At 52.0% G+C, this 13,649-nt stretch overlaps 1 protein-coding gene and 1 long non-coding RNA gene across 2 annotated transcripts; both read right to left on the reverse strand.

The window, feature by feature from the left end:
* Positions 1-3,444: 3,444 nt before the first annotated feature.
* Positions 3,445-4,221, reverse strand: LOC127344615 (uncharacterized). Its single transcript, XR_007878104.2, has 2 exons — positions 3,808-4,221; positions 3,445-3,725 (listed from the first exon to the last, which is right to left on the reverse strand). It is a non-coding gene; the product is annotated as an uncharacterized lncRNA (long non-coding RNA).
* Positions 4,222-4,338: 117 nt separating this feature from the next.
* On the reverse strand, positions 4,339-6,704 carry LOC127344614 (uncharacterized). Its single transcript, XM_051370925.2, has 3 exons — positions 6,250-6,704; positions 4,941-6,145; positions 4,339-4,856 (listed from the first exon to the last, which is right to left on the reverse strand). The coding sequence occupies exons 1-3, from the start codon at positions 6,581-6,583 to the stop codon at positions 4,452-4,454; spliced, it is 1,944 nt and encodes a 647-aa protein (XP_051226885.1). The 5' UTR covers positions 6,584-6,704; the 3' UTR covers positions 4,339-4,451.
* Positions 6,705-13,649: the final 6,945 nt, after the last annotated feature.

Raw genomic sequence — 13,649 nt, forward strand, 5'->3', positions numbered from 1 at the left:
GAGCTAGCACTTTCACAACGGTGTAGGAAATTAGAAATGGGAGGCATTGTGAAATTTGAATCAAGGAGCTCTACTGTGAGGTGTGAGTGTTTCTCCTGTGTTAGAAGCAATGCTTTATCCCGCATTGGTACGTGTTTATATAATCAGCCCAATAAACTGTATTTGGTAACCCGCGATTATAAAGATTGACTGAATTAGGGGATTGACTAGATCAGAATATGCTTTATATTCCTAGAATATTCTGTTACATATATGGAAAGATATGATCTTAACATTCTCCCTTAATCTAAACTCCTCTAAACTTTGTTCTCTTCCGGTGACTTCCATATCTCTCCTCTCTTCCCTCCCGCAATCGCAGCGGGAGTGTCAAGGATGCAATTGATGACCTGGACGATGCGGACTAGAGTAGTTATCGACGTGTCGCTGCAAACGTAGTCGTGATGTCGGTGTCGAGGTAGCCGATGATGTAATAGCCATGGTCGTGGTAGTCATGATCGATGTAGTACTCGTCATAGTCGGTGTAGCCGCATTCGCTGGAGGCGCAAAAGATTGCACTCCTTTTTTTTTGGACGGAGCCGCAGTCATGGAAGAGGCGTCGTGGAAGAGGCACCTTACGGATATTAGAGGGTGCATTCCAGGGACGTCTTGCATATGTCAAAGAACACGGTTGTAGGTGAGGCCCCAAGTTTTGCTAGGGCTGGAGAAAACCGCCAAGCGCACAACGATTTTGCCAGAACTAGAGGAAGGGGACGCTCTGGGATGGCATAAACCAGGTGATACTGAAGCTGAGAAATTAGCCAAGAGGAGGTTGTTTGAGGAGGAACCAAATGTTGCGGCAAGCACACTTGCGGTGGTGAACTCAGGGAAGTCAAGTAGATCGTCGTGGGAGGAGTTTCCCATCTTTACTCGTTCCTCCGTCCAACAATATAAGGATTATATTATAACCAATATGCGACCCGGAGGTTCGGAACCTGGCTACGCGCGAGGATCAAATCGTGAGCATCAATGCTCGATTGGAGATTCGCACTTAATATAGCAGCTAATCAATACGTTTTTTTTTAACTTTTCTATACCAGTTGAATACTAGAGGAAATACGGCAAGTGTTAAGGCAAATGTCAGAGTAGTTAATGCTAGGAAACAAAATTTGACAAAGTAGTAGTGTCCTTTTATTCTATATAGGAGTTGCTGAACTGATTCTCAGCTTTGCACAGGCTGGATTACTCAAAAGGATTACTTGCAAAACAGTAGCATAATTAGCACATTACACATGCATGTAAACAAGTGATTATGATCTGACATTATTTCTTGAGACGGAAGCATACACGAAAGTTAAGAAAATGCCCAACAGACTAATTATAACTCTGAATATCAAACTGAGACCAACTGAAAATATGAAAGAACTAAATAAAAATGTTGCTAATCTACAGATTAATAAATACGCGCTGTTTCCTCACAATGGGATATATTGATTTTTCAGAGTTCATAAGGCACTTGCTAAGCTGCTGCTAGCTAATCAGATGCAAGCAGTATGCCATAAATCCAAGTATGAGAACGCAGATATCATGAGAAAGAAAAGGGATTGTAGGGGACGCGCGCATACAGACATATCTGACTGAGAGGAGAAACAGACTATCCATATACCAGGTCGCCCGGCGTTCCTGCTGCCGGCGGTCCTCGATTCCAATCCATGGCGTTCCTGTGGCCGCGCCCGGCGTTCCCGCGGCCGCCCCCGGCATTCGCGCCGCCGGAGTCCACGACGACGACGCTGAAGTGCTGATCCGTGTCGACCACGCTGTGCATCATGATGCGGTAGAGGACCTCGAGCCAGTCACGCGACCGGTCGCCAGTCGTTCCCACGGCCGCGACCGGCGTTCCAGCCGCCGACGCCCACGACGACGACGTTGAAGCGCAGATCCGTCTCGACCCCGCGCAGGAGATGGAGGCAGAGGTCAATTCGTCCAGAATCTGCAAGAATCGACCTGGTCCGGCCGGCGATGGTCATTCTGACCGAAATCGGCCAGAATCGATGGATTCTGGGCCCGGAGGCGGTCAACCCGGGATCGGGCGGCACGGGCACAGCAGGGGCGGTGGAGCGTCGATGCGGGCGGCGCGGCCACGACACGGGCTTGGGCGGTGCGGCACCGCACGGCCGCGGCCGAAATCGAGCTCGAGCGGCGAAGTGCGGGCTCGAGAGGCACGGAATGGGTGCTGCCGAAATCGAGCTCGAGCGGCACGGCACGGGCGCGGCCGAAATCGAGCTCGAGTCCCAAACGTTGAGGCGGAAGAGGTGAGGAAGGAGAGTTGGGGTCCGGCGCCATGGTGAGTTGCTTGGTTTGGGGAGGGAGAGTCTTCGAGGACAGCTTTGTGAGACACAACTTGCAGTCGATCGAGTTAATGTAAAGGTAACATGTTGTCAATACGTTACAGATACAAAATATATACAGATGGAAATACGTATACTGTCAGACACGCGTTGCTCTCTGATTGGACGCGTTTTCATCCTCGGGTAGTCCCGGGTTCCGTTCGGTGTTTTCGAACCAATATGCTTCTATATTAGTTGTAATCACATCTTATACTCCCCTGATTCATATTACTTGATGTTAATATAGATGTATCAAACTATATTTTAGTTGTAGACACATTTACTTTAACATCAAATAATATACTCCCTCCGGCCCGATTTACTTGATGCGACCGTAGCGTTTGCAAGAAACACCTCAACGAATTTCCGACCCAACTAGAAGTCCTCCCACCGCTCGTCTTCTTCCTCCTCGGTCGTTCCTCTCGCTCCGCTGGCTCACTCCGACGCCGCTCTCACGCCGATGAGCCCGCGCCCCGCCCCCTCCGCCCGAAGCCGCCATCTTGCTTAACCTCGTTGGGCTGCCGCCGCCTTGCTCCCCCGCTGATTTGCTCCCCGCGCTGGTGCCGCTTGTGAAGAAATCGCCGCCAGGAAGTTTGGATTTTTCCCGTACGACATTGCCGCCGCCTTGCTTCCCCACGCCGTGCCTGCTAGATCTGCTAGAACGACTTCAATTCGAACCCTTCTGGAGGGCACCAGCCCCACCGACAGCCGAGGTGAGCGTGAATCAACGAGCTTCTGTCCTGGCGTTCATGTCCACGGCGGCCGCCATCTCTGCTAGGTGCGTCGATCTCACCTCCTCCGTTCCATGTTTCCTTCTAATTCCAAACTTTGTTCACGACCTAAACTGACAGGGGCATGTGCAGCTGCGGGGTGTGCTGGTACCACCTGAAGCTGAGTTCGCTGACGCGGGACACGGCGGAGTGCGCGACGAGGCGGCGGCGGATCGTGGTGGTGTTCAAGGCCATCGACGACACACGGTCCTAGGCGTCGGCGAGGATCATCATCCATCTGCTGAGCAGATTGAATCAGAAGATTCATTGTCCACATCAACAATTGCAGATCAGCCAACAGAGCTAGACCCTGAAGTAAGAGACTCTTATGTTTCTTCAGGGAGTTCTCCACATACAGTTGATTCAATGGTCAGAAATACTGCATCAAGGATTAAACCACGTAGGCTGAATTATAAAGAGGAATTCAGTTTTGGTAAACCTCAGACGGCATCTTCTTCTGTTCACCAGCCTACTGGTCGCAAATCAATCTCTGATGTTTTGCCGTCACTGGAACATGTGGATCGAGCAAACCTTCCTAGATGCTCGGTGCACGTGCAGATCTCCACCCTTATCGTCGCCTGATCATGTGTAACTGGGATGAGGGAGAGGAGACAACGTCAGGCCAAAGACGCTCTCGTGGCAGAGCTTGCTGGCGAGGGTGAGGCAGAGCAAACCTCAGGTGGGGCTGTCCTCCCTGGAGCCTCAGGCGACCCCGGCCTCGAGCGAAGCAGCGGCGCGGCGGGAGGGAGATGCGGACAGCGACGGAGCAGCGGCGAGGGGCGGCGAGGGAGCTACTCGAAGCGGGGGACGGCCGGCGGGGGGAACTCGCCTCTGCTCCGGAGGCCCCGCCTCCTCTGCTCCTGGAGCGGTCGCGGACGGCCGGCGGGGGTGCAGGATCACCGTATACGTCAAGCGCGCGAGCCCAGCTCCGGCGCGGGACGGGAACGGAGCTCCGGCGCCGGACAGGGCCATCGGGATTTTTGGAGTTGGATTTCAGGACTAAGTTTGAGAAGAAGTGAATCATCTGGGGGGTTTTTCAGAAAGTTACCATTGTACACGGGCCGAGTCATCTAAATCGGGCCGGAGGGAGTAGATCGGAGGGAGTATTATGTAACGTAGGGAGTATATAAGACTCACTCGGTTCCTAATTGTAATGTGCATTATATTGGCCGTGGTGACAAGGGACAGTTTCATAAAGCGTATGGCATTACCAAATGTAAGTTCTGTATATTTCCTATATTCTTAACAAAAATCCTGCATCTCCTGGAGGGCTGAAGAAACCGAAAAGAAGCGAGAGTGACAACAACTCTAGAGCGACTCAGATGACGAAGTAAATTAACCGCTGGTCGATGGCCTTGGGAATGTCCCTAGCGGGAGTGTCATTCTTCAGACCAGCGCTGAGCAAGGATTCGGCCATGCTCCGAGCAAATGCCATGTAGCTCTGGTAGTCGCGCTCTGGTTTTGCTACTCCAGCATGCGACGCAGGAGCGGCACTAGTACTCGAAGCAGTATCGGTGACACCATTGTTTGGCAACAAGACGCGGCCGCAGCTGTGATTGTAGCGCCAGTCCCCGGATTTCCAGTCGAAGGTGTAGAGCGGCAGGAAGCGGTGGCCGAAACTGGCGACGAAGTCCATGGCATCCAGCACGAACTCGGCCTCACGCGTCGACGTGTAGTAGGCGAGGCTGACGCGCGTCCACCCTGGTTTCACACCCTGATAGCCCTGCATGCATGAGATCCATCGATCCGATCAAGAATCATCAAACAAAGACGACAACCGTGTGATGGTTTGGAGGATTTCGGTTACCATCTGGACGGCGGATTTGATGGCCTTGGCTCGCGCCGGAGTGATGCCGAGGAGTCGATGGCCGTAGGGCCCCGCGCAGGCGCAGCCCCCGCGAGCCTGCACGCCGAACAGGTCGTTGAGCAGCTTCGTCACGAACCGGCAGTGCAGCTGCGGCCTCACCACCCCCAGCTCCTCGTTCCCGCCACCGTCGCGCGCTAGCTCGGTGCCGGAGCTAGGCTCGCGGTCGACGTCGACCGGAGGATACACAACGAAGGACAGGACCGGGAGCCGGCGCGCCGTGCTGCCAGTGGCGCCGCCGAGCAGCAGGCTTAGACTGGGGTTCGCGGCCTTCCGGATCCGGCGGAGAGCGAGGGAGAGCATGCGCTGCTCGCGCTCCTCGATGCACGCCTCCCCAACCCAGTCCTTCACCCGGAACGCCAGCGCTGCTCGGACCTTCTGTATGATCGCCGGCGTGCCCGCGTCCTCGCGCTCCTCCGTGTCCTCGCAGTACACCGTGTCCCCGTGCCCGTAGGCGCTGACGTAGAGCACGGTGCCCCCGCCGCTGGTGGACGGCGCGGTGCCGCGTAGGCGGTACAGCCGCGACGACATCGCGAGGATGCCTGGGCTTCCGGGCCCGCCGAGGAACTTGTGGCCGCTCAGGAAGACGGCATCGTAGCCGTCCGGCTCCCCGGACCTCATGTCGATGCCGACGTAGGGCGCGCTGCACGCGAAGTCGAAGCAGGCGAAGGCGCCGTGGCGGTGCAGCAGGCGCGCCACCGCCCGCGTGTCGGTGCGCAGACCGGTGACGTTGCTGCACGCCGAGAAAGAGCCCAGCATGGGCCGCCCGGCGAGCTCGGGCGCCGCCAGCGCCGCCTCCAGGGCTCCCACGTCGAGGAGGCCGTCGTCCTGCCGCAGCCCGATCTCCACCACCTCCGCCAGGCTCTCCCGCCACGAGAGCAGGTTGGAGTGGTGCTCGTAGGGCCCCAGGAACACCACCCACCGGTCGGAAGGCGGGAGGGCCTCCAGCACCAGCGAGCGCAGCGTGGGAGGGACGGCCATGCCGGCCACCTCCTGGAGGCGCTTGATGGCGGCGGTGCAGCCCGTTCCGCAGAAGAGAAGCGCGTCCTGTGGGCCGCCGCCCAGGCTGCGCTTCACGTACCGCGCCGCCTCACCGGCGAGCTCGCCCGTGTGCAACCCCACGTAGCTGTCCACCGTGTGCGTGTTTCCTGCACCATCCATGGAAAACACAAAACGTATACATAAATCAGTGGGAAAGACAACTCAGGAAAAGAAAAAAGAAGAACGAGTAGAATTGTAGAAACATTGTCACCATAGTACGGGAGAACGTTCCGCTGCACAAACTCCTCGACAAACTGAAGGCAGCGGCCGGAGGCGGTGTGGTCGGCGTAGGTGAGGCGACGAGTCCCGAACGGCGACGCGAACTCTGCTTCCGCGCCGATGATCTGCGACCTGAGCCACTCGAGCTTCGCTTCAGGGTCGTCATTGTTGGTGACCTCGCCGTCACCGAGCACCAGATCATCGAACAGGAGGAGGCTACCAGCATCTGGCGCAGGAAGTGCGCTGCTGAATCTGGTACTACTACTGCTGCTACAAATGGCACAACTGACAGAAATGGGCGGGGGCTGCGCGACGAGAAGCGGCATGGTAATATTACAGTGACTACTTTCTGTAATAGCGAATGAATTCGAAATACGCAGCTATGCCGTGTATATATATGAGTACTCTACTTTACTTGATCTGAACATGTATGTAGTGTTACGCACACTCCAGAGTCCAGACTAGCTAGTAGCGGAGATGATCTGTGTGCTCCTTCCGGCCGTAGAATTCTTATTAGTGGACATCTGCTGGGTTCGAGTCGGCCATCTATCTGTGACCGTAAGCATGCGTAGCCGTGCTAGATGGCAGTTGACAACAGGAAGGAGAAGGATGGCTCCCATATTGAGAAATCAAATACCAGGGCTCGTGTTCCGGCTTGGGAGCTGCCATTGAGGAGTATCGAATCTGTGGGCTCAATCGCCCTGCGTTGACGTGCCGACGCGTTGCGACGTGGGTTGCGTCACCCAGCCAATCAGAACAAGCCAAATCACGCTACCAATGGAATGTCAGCGCGTGCCTCTCCATTGAGAGGGCCGCTACTCAACCCCTGCGCCGGTATAAAAAAAACATTCGTTCCTATACTAAGAGCATCTCCCCCAAAGCGATTTGGAGCATGAAACAAAAAAACCCTTCCAACCGCGTCCCCTAAACCCGTTTTTTGTCCGGCGTGGTTCAATACGGTGTCCGGCGCCCTGAGCCCGTCCCCGCCCCATAGGGGACACTCCGGGCACGCCGAACACAACAAAAAGCGAGGCGAAGCGGCGCGGGCCCGACGCGTCAGTGGCTCGGAAGCCTAAAACCCCATCGCCTACCTTTGGTCAAGTGACGTTAATGCTGTCCCTGTTTTCCCAGGCGACGCAGGGACGCGTCTCGTCGTGCATGGCCGCGTGGCCGTCCGCGGCGGTGTTATTGCATGCAACCACCCGCTGCCGCCGCTGTACATTAAGAGGCCCTGCGGTTCGTCCCAATCTCTCGCCGCTCCCAAATCTTCTCCTCGCCGCCCCCAGATCTTCTTCTCGCCCTTCCAAGCAATGTCGTCCACGTCCTCCCGCAAGATCGCCGCGGTAGCCTCACCGTGAAGGAGGCGTGGGCGTTGTACCACGCGGGATATCCCGTCCCACCGGACATGCGCCTGCCAAGCAGCGGCGGCTGGAAGATGGCCATGAACGGCATTGGCGTCCCGCCGCCGCCGACGCTGGGCACGGAGCGCTGGAAGGACGCCATCAGGGCACGGCGGGCTGAACTCGACGCCGAGGACCTGGCCGATCCGACCTGGGCGGCCAAGAACAACGACGACTGGTGGGCCACGTACTTCAAGGCCAAGTACGAGAACAGCTGGAACAGGGACGGGCGCACCCTGTTCTAGGGCGTTCCGGGGCGCACCCTGGAGAGCGTCATCCGCGGAATCCGCAACGGCGCTCCAAGGTTGGAGGTGCCGTCCTCACCGCCACCGTCTCCCGCAGCGCAATGGCAGCCGAGGAGGACCATGTACTCGTCCTCCTTGAACTCTTATTCCTCAGGACCGGCCCGATCGACGCTGTCCTCATCGTACCGCTCGGCGCCCTACACCGTCCCCAATCGCGTGAAGGAGGAGCCGGTGACGCCCGTCAATCCGAGGCGCGGCGGCAGCGGCAGCCGACGGCAGCAAGAGAGGCGCGGCGGCGCCCTCCTCATCCCGAAGCCGGAGGTGAAAGAGGAGCCGGAGGAAGCGTCAAAGGCGGTGCTGCTGGCGGAGTACGAGCGGCAGCAGCGCCTCATCGCCAGCAGCGACGACCCCGAGGACTGCCCAGGGCTGCGAGCGGCGTGCTTGGCATCGCTGAACGACAAGGACGCCTGGAGGGGCGACCTCGACACGCCGATCTCCATGTCCATCGGCGACTCTGGCAAGCCTCTCGTGGACCTCACCGACGACGGCGAGGCAGGGCCAAGCGGCCTGGTGAAGGACGAGGCCATCGACGAGCCCGACGAGCGCGTCAAGCAGGAGGTCGTCACCGACGGCATGTACAACTTTCATTAGTACTATGACGCCTCCGGCCGCCGCATGTACTTCTAGATTAGGTTTAGTTTAAATTTATTCGAATCTCGTTCGAATCTATGTAATATATGCCAGATTTGGATGAATTTAATCGAATCTTGCTTAAGTTTAAAATTTCTGAAATTTTGTTTGGGGGACGCGACTGGGGAGCGACGTCCCCCAAACACGGCACGAACAAAACACGTCCCCCAAACGCTCGATCCGGCGCCGTTTGGGGGACGGTTTGGGGGACGCGACTGGAGATGCTCTAAAAGCCTGTCGCCACTCGCCAGCGTATCTTCACCGACGTAACAGATTTAGAGCATCCCAGCCATCTCCCGACGAGGTCCCCGACAACCGTTTTTTACATCCGGACGGCGTTATTCGGCCTAGCCGCGCCCCCGGAACTTCATTTTCCCCCGAATTTGGCCTTTCATCCATCCGGAGAGCCCAGGCCATCCCCGACTTCCCGAGGCCCAGTCGGGGACTCCGGATGAAACAAAAACGCGTGAGACATCGAGCGGGCCCGCGTTGTCAGCGACAGAACGGGTTGTTCCCTCCATTTATTTCGGTTTCCCTCCAAAAAGCGGCGCATAGAACCATTTTCGCCGCCGAATTTCGGAGGAGCTACCGCCATTCTCCCCCACAGTTGCAGCTCCTCCTCTTCCCTTCCACCACCATCCGCCGAAGAAGCTCGCCGCCAATGGCGCGCCGAAGGCGAGGAAGACGCGGGCGCCAAAAGAGAGGCCGTCGGGCTTGAAAAACGCGCAGTGGGCGGCGGATATGGAGCAGCGGCGGAACGACACTCGCGGTAGGGCGGAAAGGGAGAAGAAGCTTAATGCGAAGAAGGTGGCAGCAGCGGCGGCGGATGAACAGGCGAGGCTGGTCTCCATGAACTTCTCCCAGCCGCGCATTGATGTCTACGTGTGCTTCTATTCTTGTAGACAGTGTTGGGCCTCCAAGAGCAGAGGTTTGTAGAACAGCAGCAAGTTTCCCTTAAGTGGATCACCCAAGGTTTATCGAACTCAGGGAGGAAGAGGTCAAAGATATCCCTCTCATGCAACCCTGCAACCACAAAGCAAGAAGTCTCTTGTGTCCCCAACACACCTAATAGGTGCACTAGTTCGGCGAAGAGATAGTGAAATACAAGTGGTATGAATGAATATGAGCAGTAGTAACGGCGCCAGAAAAAGTGCTTCTTTGGCGTGCGATTGATGGTAGTAAAATTGCAGGAAGTATAGATGCGGTAAAACGATGAAACAAACAGCGATAGCAGTATTTAGGAACAAGGCCTAGGGATCATACTTTCACTAGTGGACACTCTCAACATTGATCACATAACAGAATAAATAAATAGATGCTAGACTCTACACCCTCTTGTTGGATGATGAACACCACTAACTGTGTAGGATTACACGAACCCTCAATGCCGGAGTTAACAAGCTCCACAATATTCAATGTTCATATTTAAATAACCTTAGAGTGCATGACAGATCAACATAACCAAACCAAGTACTAACATAGCATGCACACTGTCACCTTCACACTACGAAAGGAGGCATAGATCACATCAATACCATCATAGCAATAGTTAACTTCATAATCTACAAGAGATCACAATCATAGCCTACGCCAAGTACTACACGATGCACACACTGTCACCATTACACCGTGCAGGAGGAATAAACTACTTTAATAACATCACTAGAGTAGCACACAGATATATTGTGATACAAAACACATTGCAATCATAAAGAGATATAAATAAGCACTTCACTATGCCATTCATAACAGTGAATAAGTATTCTGTGAAATATAGCCTAAGAGACCCACACGGTGCACACACTGTCACCTTTACACACGTGGGACAAGGAGTCTCCGGAGATCACATAAGTAAAATCCACTTGACTAGCATAATGACATCTAGATTACAAGCATCATCATATGAATCTCAATCATGTAAGGTAGCTCATGAGATTATTGTATTGAAGTACATGGGAGAGAGATGAACCACATAGCTACCGGTACAGCCCCGAGCCTCGATGGAGAACTACTCCCTCCTCATGGGAGACAGCAGCGTTGATGAAGATGGCGGTGGTGTTGATGGAGAAGCCTTCCGGGGGCACTTCCCCGTCCCGGCGGCGTGGCGGAACAGAGACTCCTGTCCCCCAGATCTTGGCTTCGCGATGGCGGCGGCTCTGGAAGGTTTTCTCTGGTTTCGTCCAACGTCATAGGGTTTTCGCGACGGAGGTTTTAAGTAGGCGGAAGGGCAAGGTCGGTGGAGTCCTGGTGGGGCCACACACTAGGCCGGCGCGGCCAGGGCTTGGGCCGCGCCGCCCTACTGTGTCCCCACCTCGTGGCCCCACTTCGTTTCCCCTTCGGACTTCTGGAAGCTTCATGGTAAAATAGGACCCTGGGCGTTGATTTCGTCCAATTCCGAGAATATTTCCTTACTAGGATTTCTGAAACCAAAAACAGCAGAAAACAGGAACTGGCCCTTCAGCATCTCGTCAATAGGTTAGTTCCGGAAAACGCATAAATATGACATAAAGTATGCATAAAACATATAGATATCATCAATAATGTGGCATGGAACATAAGAAATTATCGATACATCGGAGACGTATCAGCATCCCCAAGCTTAGTTTCTGCTCGTCCCGAGCAGGTAAACGATAACAAAGATAATTTCTGGAGTGACATGCCATCATAACCTTGATCATACTATTGTAAGCATATGTAATGAATGCAGCGATCAAAACAATGGTAACGACATGAGTAAACAACTGAATCATAAAGCAAAGACTTTTCATGAATAGTACTTCCAAGACAAGCATCAATAAATCTTGCATAAGAGTTAACTCATAAAGCAATAAATCAAAGTAAAGGTATTGAGGCAACACAAATGAAGATTAAGTTTCAGCGGTTGCTTTCAACTTATAACATGTATATCTCATGGATAGTGTCAATGTAAAGTAATATAACAAGTGCAATATGCAAGTATGTAGGAATCAATGCACAGTTCACACAAGTGTTTGCTTCTTGAGATGGAGAGAAATAGGTGAACTGACTCAACATAAAAGTAAAAGAAAGGTCCTTCAAAGAGGAAAGCATCGATTGCTATATTTGTGCTAGAGCTTTTATTTTGAAAACATGAAACAATTTTGTCAACGGTAGTAATAAAGCATATGTATCATGTAAATTATATCTTACAAGTTGCAAACCTCATGCATAGTATACTAGTAGTGCCCGCACCTTGTCCTAATTAGCTTGGGTTAACACGGATTATCATTGCATAACATATGTTTCAACCAAGTGTCACAAAGGGGTACCTCTATGCCGCCTGTACAAGGGTCTAAGGAGAAAGTTCGCACTGGATTTCTCGCTTTTGATCATTCTTCAACTTAGACACCCATACCGGGACAACATAGACAACAGATAATGGACTCCTCTTTTAATGCTTAAGCATTCAACAACAGATAATATTCTCATAAGAGATTGAGGTTTTATGTCCAAACTGAAACTTCCACCATGATTCATGGCTTTAGTTAGCAGCCCAATGTTCTTCTCTAACAGTATGCATACTCAAACCATTTGATGTGAAAACCGCCCTTACTTCAGACAAGATGAACATGCATAGCAACTCACATGATATTCAACAAAGGTAAAAAGTTGATGGCGTCCCCAGGAGCATGGTTATCGCACAACAAGCAACTTAATAAGAGATAAAGTGCATAAGTACATATTCAATACCACAATAGTTTTTAAGGCTATTTTGTCCCATGAGCTATATATTGCAAAGGCGAATGATGGAAATTTAAAGGTAGCACTCAAGCAATTTACTTTGGAATGGCGGAGAAATACCATGTAGTAGGTAGGTATGGTGGACACAAATGGCATAGTGGTTGGCTCAAGGATTTTGGATGCATGAGAAGTATTCCCTCTCGATACAAGGTTTAGGCTAGCAAGGTTATTTGAAACAAACACAAGGATGAACCGGTGCAGCAAAACTCACATAAAAGACATATTGTAAATATTATAAGACTTTACATCGTCTTCCTTGTTGTTCAAACACCTTAACCAGAAAATATCTAGACTTAGAGAGACCAATCATGCAAACCAAATTTTAACAAGCTCTATGTAGTTCTTCATTAATAGGTGCAAAGTACATGATGCAAGAGCTTAAACATGATCTATATGAGCACAACAATTGCCAAGTATCAAATTATTCAAGACATTATACCAATTACCACATGCAGCATTTTCTGTTTCCAACCAAATAGCAATTAACGAAGCAGTTTCAACCTTCGCCATGAACATTAAAAGCTAAGAACACATGTGTTCATATGAACCAGCGGAGCGTGTCTCTCTCCCACACAAGCATGAATTTATTCAAACAAAACAAAAACAAACAGATGCTCCAAGTAAAGCACATAAGATGTGACCGAATAAAAATATAGTTTCAAGAGAAGAAATCTGATAAGTTGTCGATGAAGAAGGGGATGCCTTGGGCATCCCCAAGCTTAGATGCTTGGGTCTTCTTGAAATATGCAGGGATGAACCACGGGGCATCCCCAAGCTTAGACTTTTCACTCTTCTTGATCATAGTATATCATCCTCCTCTCTTGACCCTTGAAAACTTCCTCCACACCAAACTCGAAACAAACTCATTAGAGGGTTAGTGCATAATCAAAAATTCACATGTTCAGAGGTGACACAATCATTCTTAACACTTCTGGACATTGCACAAAGCTACTGGAAGTTAATGGAACAAAGAAATCCATCTAACACAGCAAAAGACGCAATGCGAAATAAAAGGCAGAATCTGTCAAAAACAGAACAGTCCGTAAAGACGAATTTTAAAATGGCACCAGACTTGCTCAGATGAAAATGCTCAAATTGAATGAAAGTTGCGTACATATCTGAGGATCACGCACGTAAATTGGCAGATTTTTCTGAGTTACCTACAGAGAATTCTGCCCAGATTCGTGACAGACAGAAATCTGTTTCTGCGCAGTAATCCAAATCTAGTATCAACCCTACTATCAAAGACTTTACTTGGCACAACAATGCAATAAAACTAAGATAAGGAGAGGTTGCTA

This window comes from Lolium perenne, chromosome 3 (genome assembly GCF_019359855.2).
Source record: "Lolium perenne isolate Kyuss_39 chromosome 3, Kyuss_2.0, whole genome shotgun sequence".
Classification (NCBI taxonomy): domain Eukaryota; kingdom Viridiplantae; phylum Streptophyta; class Magnoliopsida; order Poales; family Poaceae; genus Lolium; species Lolium perenne.

What these genes read in the sequence shown, in the direction of transcription:
- LOC127344614 (XM_051370925.2), bottom strand. Translation starts at nt 6,583, where the DNA reads ATGCCGCTTCTCGTCGCGCAGCCCCCGCCCATTTCTGTCAGTTGTGCC. An exon ending in GAACGTTCTCCCGTACTATG is followed by an intron (nt 6,146 to 6,249) that starts GTGACAATGTTT and finishes TGGATGGTGCAG; the next exon opens with GAAACACGCACACGGTGGAC. An exon ending in TCAAATCCGCCGTCCAGATG is followed by an intron (nt 4,857 to 4,940) that starts GTAACCGAAATC and finishes TCATGCATGCAG; the next exon opens with GGCTATCAGGGTGTGAAACC.